General features: G+C 47.2%; 1 protein-coding gene across 2 annotated transcripts in view; it reads left to right on the forward strand.

Annotated features, from left to right (window-relative positions):
- retn (retained) overlaps nucleotides 1–15812 on the forward strand; it is a 92964-nt gene that overhangs the window by 57339 nt on the left and 19813 nt on the right. For both annotated transcript variants that reach the window (XM_069137543.1, XM_069137544.1), the window contains exon 4: nucleotides 7678–7750. In XM_069137543.1, coding sequence (XP_068993644.1) covers nucleotides 7678–7750 — 73 coding nt within the window. The remainder of the gene's footprint in view (nucleotides 1–7677; nucleotides 7751–15812) is intronic.

Here is a 15812-nt window from a genome sequence, read left to right on the forward strand (position 1 = left end):
AAAAATCCTTACTCCCCACTCTCTGCAGTGCGGTCTCTCGCTACATGCCCGGAACTGTCGGAGGAAAATTCATTGAATCTCAATAGTAAGTGAAGACGGGATCGAGTGATACATTTAGTTGTCTGTAGTGTTCGGAAACGCTCCGAAGACAAGGATCGAGCGATTCGAGGAGTCGGTTATGTCGAGTCGAGAAGTCGCGTCGAACCGTCGACGGTCGGGTTCGGTCTTGTGTACCAGCACGATTAGCAGGCTGGTGCGATTTGTTTCGCTTCCTTGTTAATAAGAGAATGAGAAAACTTTCTGGATTTCTCTCTGTCCGTGATTGACTCCTCGTCACGGCTTCCCATGCCCCTCGTCGCCCCCCCCCCCCCCCCCCCCCCCCCCCGCCATGCAGCCCAGCTAACTATGATTGTCCTCGACAAGCCAACCGTTGTTTTTCCCGTGAGATCTCCCTGTCCTTTGATTTCGTACAATATGCCCCCTACCAATCGATCGGGCTACCTTGGATCAATACGACAAAGGCGACACATTCGGCCGGCGACTTGTATCGCATCCATTCGTGAAACTTTTCGGCATCAATTCAAGCACGACTCTTTCGCTCTTCGTTGACACCCGGTCAGTTGGGATCCGGAGAGTCGCTTCCTGATCATGATGTTATTTGAATCTTGATATCATCGTTCATCGAGCATCTCCTCCAAGCGCAAACGGATCCCTCCCGATGCTCAATTGGGGATACGTACCTAACGGGAGAAGATCGTTCGGACCGTAGAACAAAGGTCGAACGACAAAGGAATTGAACGGGACGGGACGTAGAGTGAATCGGATATAGGAGAGAAACGAAGAAACGTGGAAACGAAGGTGGAAGATATATTGCAGACCCGTGTATAATCTCAACTCTCTTAGAAGTCTCTTAGTTAGCGCCTGTTTACAAGGCAACGCTATGTGGACGGCGACCTCGCAGCTCTGTCCCTACAGCAGCGGTTCTGTTTGTCGAGTAACCACCACCACCACCACCACCGCCAGCACCACCTACTACGGCTATCGAGACGAACAGCTCTTAACACCGACTAATATATAATAACCCTCTTCTAAACAAGTGCTAACTGTGTTCCGTTCAGCGGGTACTCAGGATCATTGTACGATGCGGCTAAGATTGATACGAAAATTCCAAGTCTAATTGCCTACAACTGCAGCCGAGTTATCGCCTTACCATTCATAAATTATGCACATCTTACGGACAATCATTTCGCGCTCGCTTACAAAGTATCTCAATCCCTCTCCAGTGCGGAACACCGATTCTCCCACATAAGATTTTATCGTCGATATGATCCGATCGAAAGAAATACGATAAATCGACTCTTTGCTGTGCTCGTCGTCACATTTCGCCGGGCAGACTGTGATAGTCGTACGGGCGTTATGTCGTTTTCATTCGTTATAGCAGACGCGTTGTGCTTGTGTGTTACGTATATAGGTGGGGTCCCACCGGCCAAGGTGTTGGGATCAATTAATGTGGCAAGGCTCAACATAAAATACGACTTCTAAGTGGCTCTGCCCGAGTCCTTTGCAGGTTTTATTATAATCACGGATCCACGTCCGCGTACACAACAACGGCCCTTGGCGATGCGTGCGTGCGTGCACGTCTACGTATACGTATACACGTTGTAACTATACCGCGTCGCAGAAGACGCTGAAACCTAGCCGAGGGATAGAGAGGGAACGAGTCTGAGGTGAGAATATCGAGGAGGGGTATACGTACAGTGGTAGAGTTACGCCGGTGCGGATCAAATGAGTCCCGAGGTTCGATTATAATAAATCAAATCATAAATAATAAAAGAACGGATGGGCAGAGTGAGTCAAGGCAGTTGCAGTCGTCGGCCGGGCCAAGCCTTGCAATCAAAAGCCTCGCTACAATGTGTCCGTTGCGTGGGGGTGTGACGGTGTGATAGGTATTCGTTCGCCGCTGCGGTGCAGTTTCTCCGCCGTCCCTGGCGAATATACCTACCGACCATCGCGTATGCGCGTGGTGCCTATAATAGCTTGCGGTGAAACACCCATACGTACGCGCGTACAAGCGGGGCATGTCGGTTGTCTCGTAATTTTTCATTTCACCACTCAAAACTTACCGCTGAAAGCTGAACTTACCTCTTACCTCTTACCTCTTACCGCGCGCTATCTCACTCGACTGTCTCTTCGTCGTCGCGTCGGTCAGGATTTGCTTTTATCTTATCAAAGTTTCAAATGAACGTAGATAGAATTGAGCGACAGCAATAGGTTGACATTGTTCGAACGTTTACGTATAGACCGGGAGGTTACGTGCGCGGTACGTGCCGCGCGAGATTGCCCGCCCACCGCGAGCGAAGGGAAAAATATCGAAAAAAGTAATAAAACGTTTTTTAAATGCCTCTGTAGATGACTGAGGGGCAGGTTCGGGCAAGAGCAAAGAGGTATGAAAAAGTCCTCAAAGGTTATTATAGGCGGCCAACATGAAACGTGACTTTTAGGTGCAATTTAATATTTCCAGCTACGGGTATAAAATTTCTCTACATCCGTCCTCAACAGAGCTATATAGCCAAACTGGTTAAGAACAAGTGGAAATGAGACGCTGCCTCACGTCCGTGCCACTAATATCGCGAGCACATTTTATTTCTGTGTCCGATCGGTATTTGGTGTTCGCATCTTGTTTCTCCTTATCAACCGCACACGCGCTCCTTTACCAGTATCGCCTTTCGTAACAATTGTTAACGAAAGACGTCGGTGTGCATCGACACCAAAAGCCACAAGATTGTCACTCTCATACAAGTTGCAACGGTGAGATGAGATGTCGTAGAGTCCTCATTAGGACGAAAGACAGAATAGACAAGAAAAAGCAGTTATAAATATCACATGCCGTATCTATGTCTATTTGTATGCGAGACTCGGCGATAAATCAGACTTGTTATCAAAGATAAACGACAGTCATTCTTCACAAAGTTCTCTCTTCTCTGCATCCTCAGCGCGAATCATTTTGTTGCAATTCCGGTAGCGCATAAAGGTCTAATCATTGAAACCACGCGAGTTATTCCACAAGTTGTACCACTGTGGATTTGCCGCAGTTATTCCAGATGGCTGGAAAATTAGGCTGGTGTTTAAAATCATACAAGAACGAGGAGCGAATGGATATCTCACTTTAAGGGCCTTTCGGACAAGTAACAAAAACGTAGGATCAATCTGGCGTAGAGCTTGTTAAGTGTTACACGCGGTTTTGGCCAAGAAAAGGGAATTGTGGACAAGTGGGAAAGACCTCATCAGATTAGAAGAGGATTTATCTTTATCCGAAAGCCGATATCGGACGAATAAAGCTGATTGATTCGGTCCAAGGAATAGGCGGACGGAAAGCATTGAGTACTGCACTCGTCCTCGTCCTCGACCGTGGTCGTTCTTCGATCGTCCGCGTACAAATAAACGGCACGAATTGTAGTAGTTGAAACTGCGTCATTATTCCGCGTTGGGATAACTTGTCCTTGGTTGATATTCATTGTCCTTGATGGGCGTCATCTCAAATTTATATAATTTTTCCATGCAAAATATGTCGTCAGCATTTTCATAACTGCGACGAGATTCCATTTTGCATCGATGTACCTACCTACCCATTGTATTTGCTACGCATATGCATACGGGCGCGCGCGCTGACGCACGCACACGCTCGCACACACAATACACGTACCGCCAAGGTATAAAGAATACATCGTCCCGGCAAATGGCGAACCCAGGCGAAATCGTTACCGCAACCGTGCGTCGCGTCCGCGCATTGATAGCTAGTATGGAGATTTTATAGGACCGTAACGGCCGTCCTGCACTTACGTCATAATAATTATAATTGCCTTCGCTATCTGTGATACTTAAATACCTGCACGTCGCGCGGCTAGAAGCACGTTATAACGGCGGAGTTCTGGCGCTATTATTCTACCCCGCGTAGGTACATGATAACGTTGGATCTTCGAAGATGCACCGTAACTGCGCGTCGCTTACCCACTTCTCGGTACCTAGAAAGATGCTTCATGCCAAGCACTGTACCGGTAAATTTTCTGAAAATAAATCTCGTTTGCTCCTCTTGTCTTACCGATACCGTTTTCCATCTAGCGCGGCTGGCATTTCAGAGCTATGACCGATACGACTCCGTCGAGTACGGAGTCCAAACGATGATGTGAAAGGTCGAAGAACGATTTTTTGCGTATATACAAAGGGGTGCAATTTCGCGAGTATGTATCTTATCCCGGGTAAATCTTGCAACTCTTGGGTTAGTACGGGTATAGGTGGCGCGGGAGCGGCGTTAATGTAAGTCACGCGTTGCGAAGGCTTGCCCTTAAAAACTTTACTACCGGAAGTTGACTCGAGGCTGCAGCTTGTGCACTCGGCGAAGGAGCGATTCAGCGAATAGTGTAGGTGCGTACAGTCGGCCTGTCTGCCTGCCTACCTCACCCCTCGCGCTCGTATAGAAGTACTCGTGCATACAACCAATTACATAATTAACGCAATAAGAAAACAAGGATCGCTCGGTCAGGGTTTTACAAGGGGGCAGTGGGTTGGAAATTTTACTTCATTATTACCACGGTCCTCGCGTTATCGGCACTCTCGTTGTTGTTGTTGTTGTTATTTTAACTCTTCTATTCGTATCGAATAAGATCTTCGTGCCATCCTCGTTACACCTTTGAGTATATTTTTCGCCAGGCTACACCTTTAACTTTTGCAAGTAGTCTACTCTGCCATTGGATACGACGCGTGTACTTCGGCGCTTCTACAATTTGCCAGATACGGCAAGTTTCCGTAGTTAAACTGTTGGTTATCTCGGTGAATTATCAACGCTAGGCAGGAAGAGTATACCCAGGTCTTCGCTATCGCAATCTCTTTGCCGAGAAAAAGCTGAGCATCGATAATTATTGGTCGTTAAACCTAGCGACGTGTTGCAAAAAGGTACGGGGTTAGAAGCCGGGGAACAGAAAGTGATAAGATGGCTGTTTCACAAGTGTGCGCACGCATGCCTGTATTATAGGATGCACGCGGCAAGGTCGATTCTCACGTACGTCTGCCGCGAGGCGTTGCTCGCATGTACGGGTGGATAGGCAATGCAAGTTTGATAGGTATGCATGCCTAATTTAATGCGCATCCATGCATCTAACAATGATGGTACTTGCGAGGGGATCCGAAAGCGATGAACGCATGCCGTTAGTAAACATTGAAAAGGACTCGTCGCGTCGCGGCGAGGCGAGGCGAGGTTAGGTGAGGTGAGGTGAGGTGAGGTGAGGTGAGGTGAGGTGAGGTGAGGTGAGGTGAGGTGAGGTGAGGTGAGGTGAGGTGAGGTGAGGTGAGGTGAGGTGAGGTGAGGTGAGGTGAGGTGAGGTGAGGTGATCTGAGGTGAGGTGAGGTGAGGTGAGGTGAGGTGATCTGAGGTGAGGTGAGGTGAGGTGAGGTGAGGTGAGGTGATTACCCGACAGCTCGTCCCTGATCGTCTATCGCGCAAGGGCGCGAACCTTTGAGTCTACGGAATAGGAAAGCTAAGACCGAAAACGCCGGAAGGGTGGAGTCTCGTTGGGAATGGAGCAAACGAATCTTGGAGAGCGAATTCCGTTCTCATTTATCTCGTTTGTCTCATTCTCCCGGACTCCCGACTCCCGACTCCCTTATTCATTCTTGCCTCTCACCTCTTACCCCTTGCCACCTTCATCTTCTCCTTCCCCTTCTCCAACGCATCAGAGGCTCGTCAGTCAGTCTCTACTTAACGGTAGATCAATCAATACTCTGGTTCAACTTCTATCTCTCTCCCCGTCTCTCACACACACACACACACACACACACACACACCTTCCATCTGTTCTCCGTGAGTATGTTGTGTCGGTGCCGTCTCTAACGAGTTTCTCTGTGCTACGGAGGAAAGAAAAACGAAACAGTGGAGAGAAACAACGAAAAACAAAGCGCAAGAAAATGCTACAAAATGATTTTGAGAAATACTCCGCTCGCGCAATGAACTGTATCGGTTGACTGCTCGTGGTTGGTAGGCGGACACCAGGACTGCGAGGTCGGTACGTTTAAGTAGGTATCTGTAACAGGGGTCACATATTGTATCGGGCACATCCAGACACATCGGAATGACCCGTATACATTATACTGAAGCTTTGCCGAAATGGAAGACGCCGGGGGTGGGTCTCTAAAACATTCGATGCAGGAACGGCGGGATGTATCGCAAGAAAACTTCATCTCTTCCGTCCTAGTAATTCTGGGTATAGGTACCGATTAGTTTCAAGTTTGCGGAAGCTGTTCTTGGTCGCCAAGTTCAAGGTATTTTACCAGCTCCTTTACAATACTTTCTATTTTGTTGATAGGATACGTAAATCTGGTGCGACGCGTACCGAGAACGGTATGAAATGTTTGTCAAGCTGCGTTCGATCAGCTGCACACCTGCGGTATCGGGACGATTAATTATGTGTATAAGGTACCATCTTCAGGCAGAGAACGGATACAATAGAACAGGAGAAATAATCATTTAAAAGGCACTGGGTCAAACGATGCAAGTGTTAGGTACATACGTTGTTCGCAAATGGCTATAATAAATTAATAACAGTCCCCTCCAGGGATCCCTTAGCAGAGGTACGGGTGCGACGATGCGGTTGTCTCGGACTGCACTGCGACGTGTTAAGTATAAATTATCGTGGGCAGATCTACGAAGGAAGGAGAGCTGCCCTCTCCTGCCTCCCTCCGTATTATAAAAGCAATTAAAAGCTTTCGAATTAGATATAGCACATCGTACATAACAAATATGATAATGCGTTCTGTTTGCCCGAAGGGGCTTAGTTTCGTTTGGTCGAAAGGAAGAGAAGGGGTTAGCGGCGGGTTAAACGGAATCATTAATAACGCGGGCTAAGTAATCTGTCCATGGCTCGGCCACCATGCGTCCGGCTCGTACGCCTCTTCGAGTGGGTCTTCTTACCCCGTGGTTGAGTAAAGCTCCTTCCTTCCTACCTTCTCTCTCTCTCTCTCTCTCTCTCTCTCTCTCTCTCTCTCTCTCTCTCTCTCTCTCTCTTCCATACAGGGTAGCTCCGATAATAATTGCTTCGAGAGTAAAAAGAAAATAGCAGTAGCGGTAGGTGCTGAATTTTCGAAAGGGGAGCCTAAAGTCAGTGTGTAATCGACACGGTTGTGGGTGAAAAAAATATTTTATTTTAACGTATACCACTCTTCTATGCTATTACCTTTGAAAATCTGTGTAGTCTGATATCTGGCCCTCGCCTCGACGGACTGACTCTGATATATGGTAACAAGTATTAGTTACGTTATGACGTAGATATAACGACTAGTTATTGTTGTTTTACTTTCGCGTTTACCTATATCGCCGGTATTTTTCCAAATCGGGTGTCTAAACGCGTCGATGGTCAGGGATCAGTTGTAATGAAAATTTACATACAATGAGCAGATACCGCGGTGGATATTCGAAATACTCGACTTTCATCCCCGGTAGCATATTGTGTCATGTATATTTTGCTGTAATTCAAACTGCCTGCAGTATCTCGAAATAGCGCGGCCTCGCGTGTAATACGCGTTATCCCATCATCGTTAGACGTAATACATGCAACGGAGCACGGGCAATTAAGATTGATTGGCCATATTTGCAATTCACACGAAACATTGATTTTCCTTATTTTTTAGCTGTACGAGATCAACGATGACCCGAAACGCAAGGAATTCTTGGACGATCTTTTCAGCTACATGCAAAAACGCGGTGAGTTTATGATACAAGTTTGCAATTACGTTAGATAACGATTGGCGTACCCAAGCGCGTCTTCGCGGTCCGTTCGGTTCTGACAGTTGGCATTCCCCGTGCCACCTGAGGATGTGGTCCACAGCGTCCACGTGCACGGGAAACGGCGCGATGCGGGCTACGGAAATGAAACACGTGTCCGTGTCTCTTGGTTCGCTCAAAACAGCTTCCACCTTATCACCAGCTCTTCGCTTCGCTGCTTTTTTTACAGGACGCTATAGGGGTGCGTCGTCAGCTGGTCTGCCGTGTCTATTTTTTGAACGTCGCACTCTACGCCGATCCGCTCGGCAGTACCGTACCTTTCGGTAACCCTTGGAACTTGATTTAATTCTTGTTGAAAATGTGACAAATTGCCACGAATGTTCTCGTGCAATTTCCAAGGCTACCCTACCATCGCTTGATCGTCGTTGTCACAGCGACTGAAATTACTACGACTTGGAGACAATATGGCCGCGGGGATATACGTCGCGTTTGTTTGCTTTGAATGAATAATTTGAGCCTTGAATGTACGTCAATCGTTGATCACCAGAGCTAATATTTATTCTATTAATTCCTGGCGAGGCGAGCCTCGCGCTGCATGATCGCAAAAGGTTCGACTATAAGCCAGATGATATTATGCAACGTTTGTACTCTCAACGCGCCGGGTGCCAAAGTCGCTCGTCTGATTCAACGGCAAACTCCGTGAGGAACACACCTACGCATTTATCGCGAATATTACTGCGAAACCGGTTATACGGTAAAACTTTTCCTAATCCACACCTCTTGCACGGTACAGAATTCTGCTTGCGATCCGTAACGCTTTCTTCATCTTCGTGCGTGTCGCCGTGTAAAAAATCACGAGTCGGAAGGCAACCGGCGCATTGGATAAGCGGAAGAAAGGAGAGCGGAAGGAAAAAGAGCTCGCCGCGTATCCGCGGTGGTACATCATATTGAGCGTACATATGTTTATAGGTAGTTGGGACACGTTCGATGGGGTATTGAATACACGTACCCTGTGAATGGCTAAGAAACAGTCTTAGCAAATGCGTTAGCGACAGACCGGAAACGCGAGGCCTCTAATTATAAACATGGCGGACTCGTCCATCAATCAACCGCTTGGAGATGTGTCAAGCCTCTTCCCTCCCGTCCTTCCTTTCCCCGCCGTCCAACTTCTCTCTGTCTTCTTCACCCTGCCTCCTCTCCCGCCCTCTTGGGCTCCAACTCCGAGTCGGAGATGATGCTATTATTGTCTCTAACCTCCCCGGCAATAATTATAGAGGTTTAGATCAACACGACGCGTGTCTTTCACGGTTCAAGATCATTCTTCTACCGGCTTGACGATAACTAAATATATGGCGCGAGCACACGTACTACGTATACGTGTATAATAAACCGTAGATGCGTTATGCTGGATTATGTACCGGAATTGTTAAAGTTTCTGCGACCGGTTTGAATAAGAGAAAGAAAGTCCATCTCTTACAGCTTCCGTTTTCTAATACCTTTTTCATCTGTGGCACGAATTCCCTTTACGTGCCGGACGCTGGCGCATTACTTTTCAATTGAACGCCCGACGTGTACAGGTATGAGAGACATTGTTACACGCCAGGTTGAATCGGGAACGGGGTGCAATCACTTGATACCGGGGATTGAAATCATTGTGCAAAAGCATCTCTCTTCTCCATCCCACGCGAGGAATCGAGCCTGTGTTGGGTCCGAGCGACGATGGGGCCCCCCGTGGGGGTCAGTTATTGTGCCGGCGTCGAGCCCACGCACAATAATTCAACACCACTACGTTACACATAACACCTCAATGCTCGCATGCCGTTGAACCAACGATCGAAGTATACCTACTTGCGGCCTATGCGTCAATGTGTGGATGTCCATCATGCGCGCGTGTATCTATACATTCGTGTAGTGTACGCGAGGGCAGTGGTAGGTATACGGATGTGTGAGTAAACGACCATTCATCACCTACCTCTGCAGCCTATTAGTCCAGACACCACCAATTTGTGTTTGTTATCACCACTCATCCCTTTTCTTCCTCGTTCGTTACCCTTGACTATTTTCACCCTCGGGTATCCCTTTTCATACAATCCGACGTGTTATCCAACGCACTCGCGTTCACTCCTCACGGCCCTCGGTATGGTTTGAATTCTACGAGTATAAGGATCGGGCAGGCCCGACTTTTTTCTCTGTAACATCGTGAAGGGAAACCCCGTTGCTCAATCACCTTTCAATCAATGACACCGTCGGGTGGAAAAACTAGATGTTGAAATTGTTATTCGCCTGGAGTTTGTTTTTTTCCTCTCTATCTGCAAGGCATAAAAGCACGTTCACCTGTGATTCGCCACATCTGGTGGAGCATTATCGATATTATATTGGGCTAAGAGCGATTTTACAGGGCGAGTTTCATTTCGCTATCCGTTAACGTCTACGGTTCTACATGATCGGATCTTTGAAATGTTTTGACCCTGAGGAAACGATTCGCGGAGTAAGTATATTTGCGGGCAGTTTATTTATTAGGGACAGGCAGATAGTCCTACACCATCTCTTCTGACCAAATGTTATAAATCTCCAGCCATTTAATATGCAAATTTCACCATCTCTCGCAGTACAGTCTCATTGTCTTGCTTCTTTTTCTCCTTCTCTTTTTTCTTATTCTTCTTCTTTTCCCCCCGTTGCCGCTCTGCATCATCTCTTTCCTTTACCCTTTTTTTTTTTTATATCTCCTGAGCCGCGAACGAGTTTCAATTGCCAACGCAAATCATACCAGTGGCATCTGTTATACCTTTCCGTTCCTGTTCAACAATTCCAATATGAGTAACCTGTCGCAATTTATTACACTATGTACGAAGAGGCCATGAGACCATGGAACAGCACGAAGAGATGAAAATGGACATGTAACGCCCAGCGATCATCAGCGTACACTGCGTTCTTGCTCTGCTACCCGGTGACGTTAGATCCGAGAGCACAAAATATAACGATCTTCTCTCTTTCCTCGACGATCGTGATACCGCGATTCCTCCGCGAGTAGCGCGCGCGAGCCCGCACGGCGTGTTCCATACGACGGCACACGAGTACTACCTCCTCCCGTGCCTACATACACGCCACGGCATCGCGGCAAAGTTGTGAACACGTGTTTTAGCCATGAACGTTTCCTCAACACACATGTGAACAAGAAGTCGGTGCGTGCGCCAAACGTATACAAGTATTGACCTCTCGCTCAGCCGCGGGTTACATGTAGGATCCCACTCGTCGCGCATACGCACGGGTATACGTATAGCCACGGTGAAATGTATTTCTATTTAATGTCCGACGGTATATTCCGCACGGCAGCCTGCATATGTAAGGAGAATTCTCACAACGACACCAGCCGACAGGTACATGCATATGTAGGTTAGGTATAGGCAATATGCCTCTCCGCGCTTTTCCTCGCATCTCTCAAATCCCGTTCCAACCCTACGTGCATCCCGCCTTTGAACGTCGCGCGGCGGGGTATAACTTTTACGCGACCTCGCGCCTAGACGATCGGGAGCTTGCGGTGACTCGTTTTGCAATAAGAAACGTTTCCCAGTCGCTACTGCAACAAAAGGCGTCGCGTGATTTGCTTCGGGCAATAAGCGTTTCATTTTCGTTATTATTCCGTGTTTTGTTCTAAAAGGCACGTACGCTGCCTACTAACTAGCTCCTAGCACGACACCACTTTGCTCATGGATCGTCCGGTCCGAGTTATGCTACGGTCGTACACCTACACACGTAATGCAGGTGCCTCGCACGTCTCGGCGCAGGGTGAATATCTTTAAGAAATCAGGACTTGAACGCTGGATCTCGTAAAAGTAACTCTCGACAGTCATTTCGAGTTTTGACAGGACATCGCGACACGAATGATTGTACATATTACGTATAGATAAACTTGGCTTGGTTATTTATAATACAGAAAAGACATCAAATGCTACACCGTGGCTCAAAATATCCGTCAAATTTTATATTCCGACGGTTTATTTCTCGTCCGTACCCTGAATTGTCGAATCTTACCGAAAACTTGCGCCACCAACTGGCGATCGGTCGTAGTTACGAATTACAGACATTACACACCTATTGTATGGTGAATCGTTTTAACCAACGAATAATGGCGGGTCAATTCCTCTGATACTCAAATCCCATGCAACGCTGTAGATGTAGGTACTGCATGCAAACCAACTTGTCAGCTACTTCGGTTTACGTCAGATTGTCGTCCAGAAATAGTTTCCGGGATCGCTGTGCAGTCGCGTTTGACCTAGCCAAAGTTCATCACCTAATAAGTATTAAAATTATTATATTTTTCTAATACATTTCCCGGAAATGAGAAGTGGGCCAGTTGAAGGGTCTAAAGGGGATTCGGTAAGGGGAGGGGGGTCGCGGCGGCAGCGGCGGCAATGGAGCGACTATAAAGACTCCCGAGTAAATTAAAATCACTTCTGACCTGTAGGGAAACGAGCGTAGGTATACATATATATATACATATATATATATATATATATATATATACAGTATCTACGCCATCGGTACATATGCGAGCGGATGCCCGTCTGCATCTACGTATCCCGTAACGCATCCATTCGCTGCTCTCGCGTGCCAAGATTCTTAATTTAGTGCGATAGCCTTTCATATTCGGGCTCGCCCTCCGAGTCCACGGACTCTTGTCTTGGCAATGGGAGAAACTGATAGCGATGCTCTCTAAAAAATTTAAGTCGCGTTGAAACAGTAATATTGTAAAATTGAATCGGGATGAAATTACCGGCCGGAACGACTTTGATCCCCCTCCGTGAACAATGAAAGGGACCGAAAATTTCACTCCGTGCCATCTAACAATGTCATCCAAATTTTACGGAGGCGGATACTGCAACCTAAGGCTGAAACCTTGAACCCGATCCCAATCACAATGATTGATCAACGAGCAACCATGGTGCACCCAATACAGGTATAACACTTACCGCAGCCATCCACAGTCCTCGACGTCTACCATGTCGAAAAAATATTAATTTGTTCGTTTATTCGTTTGTTTGCCAACGTGTTGATTTATCCAAGTTAAGGTTTACTCGACCGAGTGGAATGAAGCGTTCGGACAATCTGCCGCGGAAGCAGGGGTTATAAGCCTAGGCCGGGGATTCTGGCCGTTAAATTGCTGCCGGTGTTGTACATACGCCAACTCAGCGAGAATCAAAATAACCTTGGTCAGAACGAGCAGATATTTATTACATTATGAAGTTACGGGGTCGTTCTATATTGGATCAATGTTGTGAAGCATTTGGGAGGTCCTCGTAAATATTCGAATACGTTCATAAAATAAATTCTTCCCGGTTTATTCTCCAGTTTTGGTGTAAGGCTGGATGGTTCGAGGTGTAACTTGGTCGTAGAGTCATTGTGCATGACGAGGCTTTGACCGATCGCTCGTAAACCATTTTCAGAATTTTTCCCGGAATTAGAGAAAGCGAATTTGCTCTCGGGGTTACCTTGAGAACTTAAAAACCGGGGGCCAGACCGGACTCGGGATGGACCCGGCCCACCCGCTGGCTTTAGAGGACCTTAAACCAGGATTATGTCAGGATTACGGAGGTCTCGGAGAAGGCTTCGTCCGACACTATACCTACACACATTCACACATAAACACACAATCATCTAGTATGCATGAAAGACTATAGGTAGGTACCACTTTTAGCGAGCCGCATAAACTTCATCTGGAGACCGTTGCAGGTCTAGGTAGACATAATGCTTCTCGTTATTTTTCTCGCTGTGTAAAACTTGCCAATCTTACAATCCGGGGATGATGGGTTTCGATACAAGAACCGCCAGGTTCGTATCATACGGATGGTCTTCGGTAACTGCGTCCAAATACCGTGGACGTGTCACATACATTTCGTATTGTGACGAGACGGTGTTATCGAAAAATTCCCGAAGACGCCGGACTTTATCGTAGATATCCTAAATATGTATACCGTACTGTATCTAGTCTTGGGAAGAAGATTTGACTGTGAAAATCAGCAAGAAAATGCAAATCAGCAAAAATTGAAGAAAAAAATTTGTGAGGGGTTCGAATGTTGGACGAGGTAAATGGACACCGTCAGGGCTGGATGTACCGTGGACACTGCTGCACTTCGGCTCGTTGCAGCAGATGGTGGCACGTGGGCCGGGATCATTGGCGGGAAGACGCGAAAACCAGTTAGCCGAATGATGCTGCACATTCTGGCTGTCTCCGCGCGAAGGAAGGCGGTATACTTATACCGCTGCCGGTGGTGATCATCAGTTACGCCCGAGTCACGTAATTGTCGAATTCTTGCCAGTTCCCTTCGTGTCTCTCTGCTCTACAGTCGACACGGCTTCTACACGGTGAAAAGCGTGGCAACTGGCAGGTTTACTCCAGGAGCCACTTATCCTTCCGACTCCCTTATTCACGACAAGCCGCGGAGGGTTGGTACGGGTAAACTGTCAAGGAGTAAATTAATTGAGTAAACTTTGTATTGCGCGTGGTAAGTTTGACGGGATCCCCCTCCGGACCTCTTCGGCTCTCGCGCTCTGCACATTATTCTCTATGCTCCTACCGGCATCAGCCTCCATCCCGCCGGTTTCCTCCTCCACGCCTCCCGCTCTCGAGAAACGACGGCATCCCGACTTTGTTGTTCTTACTTTGATCTAACTGTAGGTTACACTTTCGTCTTCTCACGCCTGTCACAACGGTCGCGTACCTTTTTTCAGAAAATTTAACACACCTCATTTCTTCCATCCAAATCCCATACGGTTAGTTACATCAAGTCGAGATATTATTTCCAACACACTGTTATTTATCACCCGGTGGACACGTCCTGATACATAGATTTCCTGCTCTTGTATTAGCCATTCTCCACCAGACATCCGAGCGGCCGCCAGTCGAGAACTCACGAGGAAATTCTCACAGGTTACAGATGAATTTTCCGCAGGTTCGGTTCACCGTCACGATGCCGAGGATATCTGTGTTCTTAGTATTTATCTAAGCGGAAAATTTGTAGAGAACGGAAATCGTGTCTAGATAAAAATGTTTTGGCCAAAATCGGACGTACATGTCTCGTCTATCGGCATCGTGTTCATTATATGTATAGTGAAATGTACTAAACGGTGAATCAACGAAATGTCAACAATTTTCAAGTGCCGTGGATTCAATAATACGACACTGCGTACAACTTGTTGCGTAACGCAATGGTTTCGCATCGCTGTAAACCAAGTTTCGGAACGTTGGTACCAGCTTGATTTTATTCCGGTGGAGTTACGCTCGAACGTACAAAACACCTTCTGTGCGCTTGCGACAGATAAGCGATTTGGTAATTAATTATGCTTGTAAACAATATACCGAACCTCATCCCCGACATACCGATACAGGTTCGCGAAGCCCGTGATATGTTAAGTCGCCGGCCGAAGCGTTCTGCCGAATCTCCAGAAAGGTGCCGCCGGCTGTCCAGTTACACCTGACTCACACTCTTTATATACCGTCGTGTTTGCTTTGGTGGTATTTGGCAGTCGACTGAAAGTTGAAAGATTCCATCCAGTCGTGGTCCGCTACCTCGCTAATTCGCGCCACAACTTGCCACAGTTTCACTGCTAAGCCTTATGCCTCCCTACCACCCGCACCACCTTTTCCCCTCCATTATCTCCAACATTTACATTCGCGTTCCGAAGTGGTAAATTACCTCAATCGGAAGAATAGCGAGGAAATAAAGAAGGAGGGAATAACTAAATACCGAAGACCCTGGCAGAACGGTCACATGTGAAAACCAAAAATCTTATCGTAGTACCCTGTAGTGAAGACTTCTCCGGAATTCAAGTGAAAATACTTGACTTATTAAAATTGTAAAATCTTTAGAGGCATATTTGCCGTCTGGTGGTTCATTACAGTTGACCAATCCGTGGAGCTCTGTGCGCCGCGCTGCGCTGTTGTAGAGATTTGGGTCGCAGAGTCGACGCCGTCCAAAAGCCACACCGGAAGTTGTCGATTTCCAAGAATCTCTCTCCTATGCTCCCACAGCCATCGGCGTGG

Source organism: Neodiprion pinetum, chromosome 7, assembly GCF_021155775.2.
Source record: "Neodiprion pinetum isolate iyNeoPine1 chromosome 7, iyNeoPine1.2, whole genome shotgun sequence".
NCBI classification, from domain to species: Eukaryota; Metazoa; Arthropoda; class Insecta; order Hymenoptera; family Diprionidae; genus Neodiprion; species Neodiprion pinetum.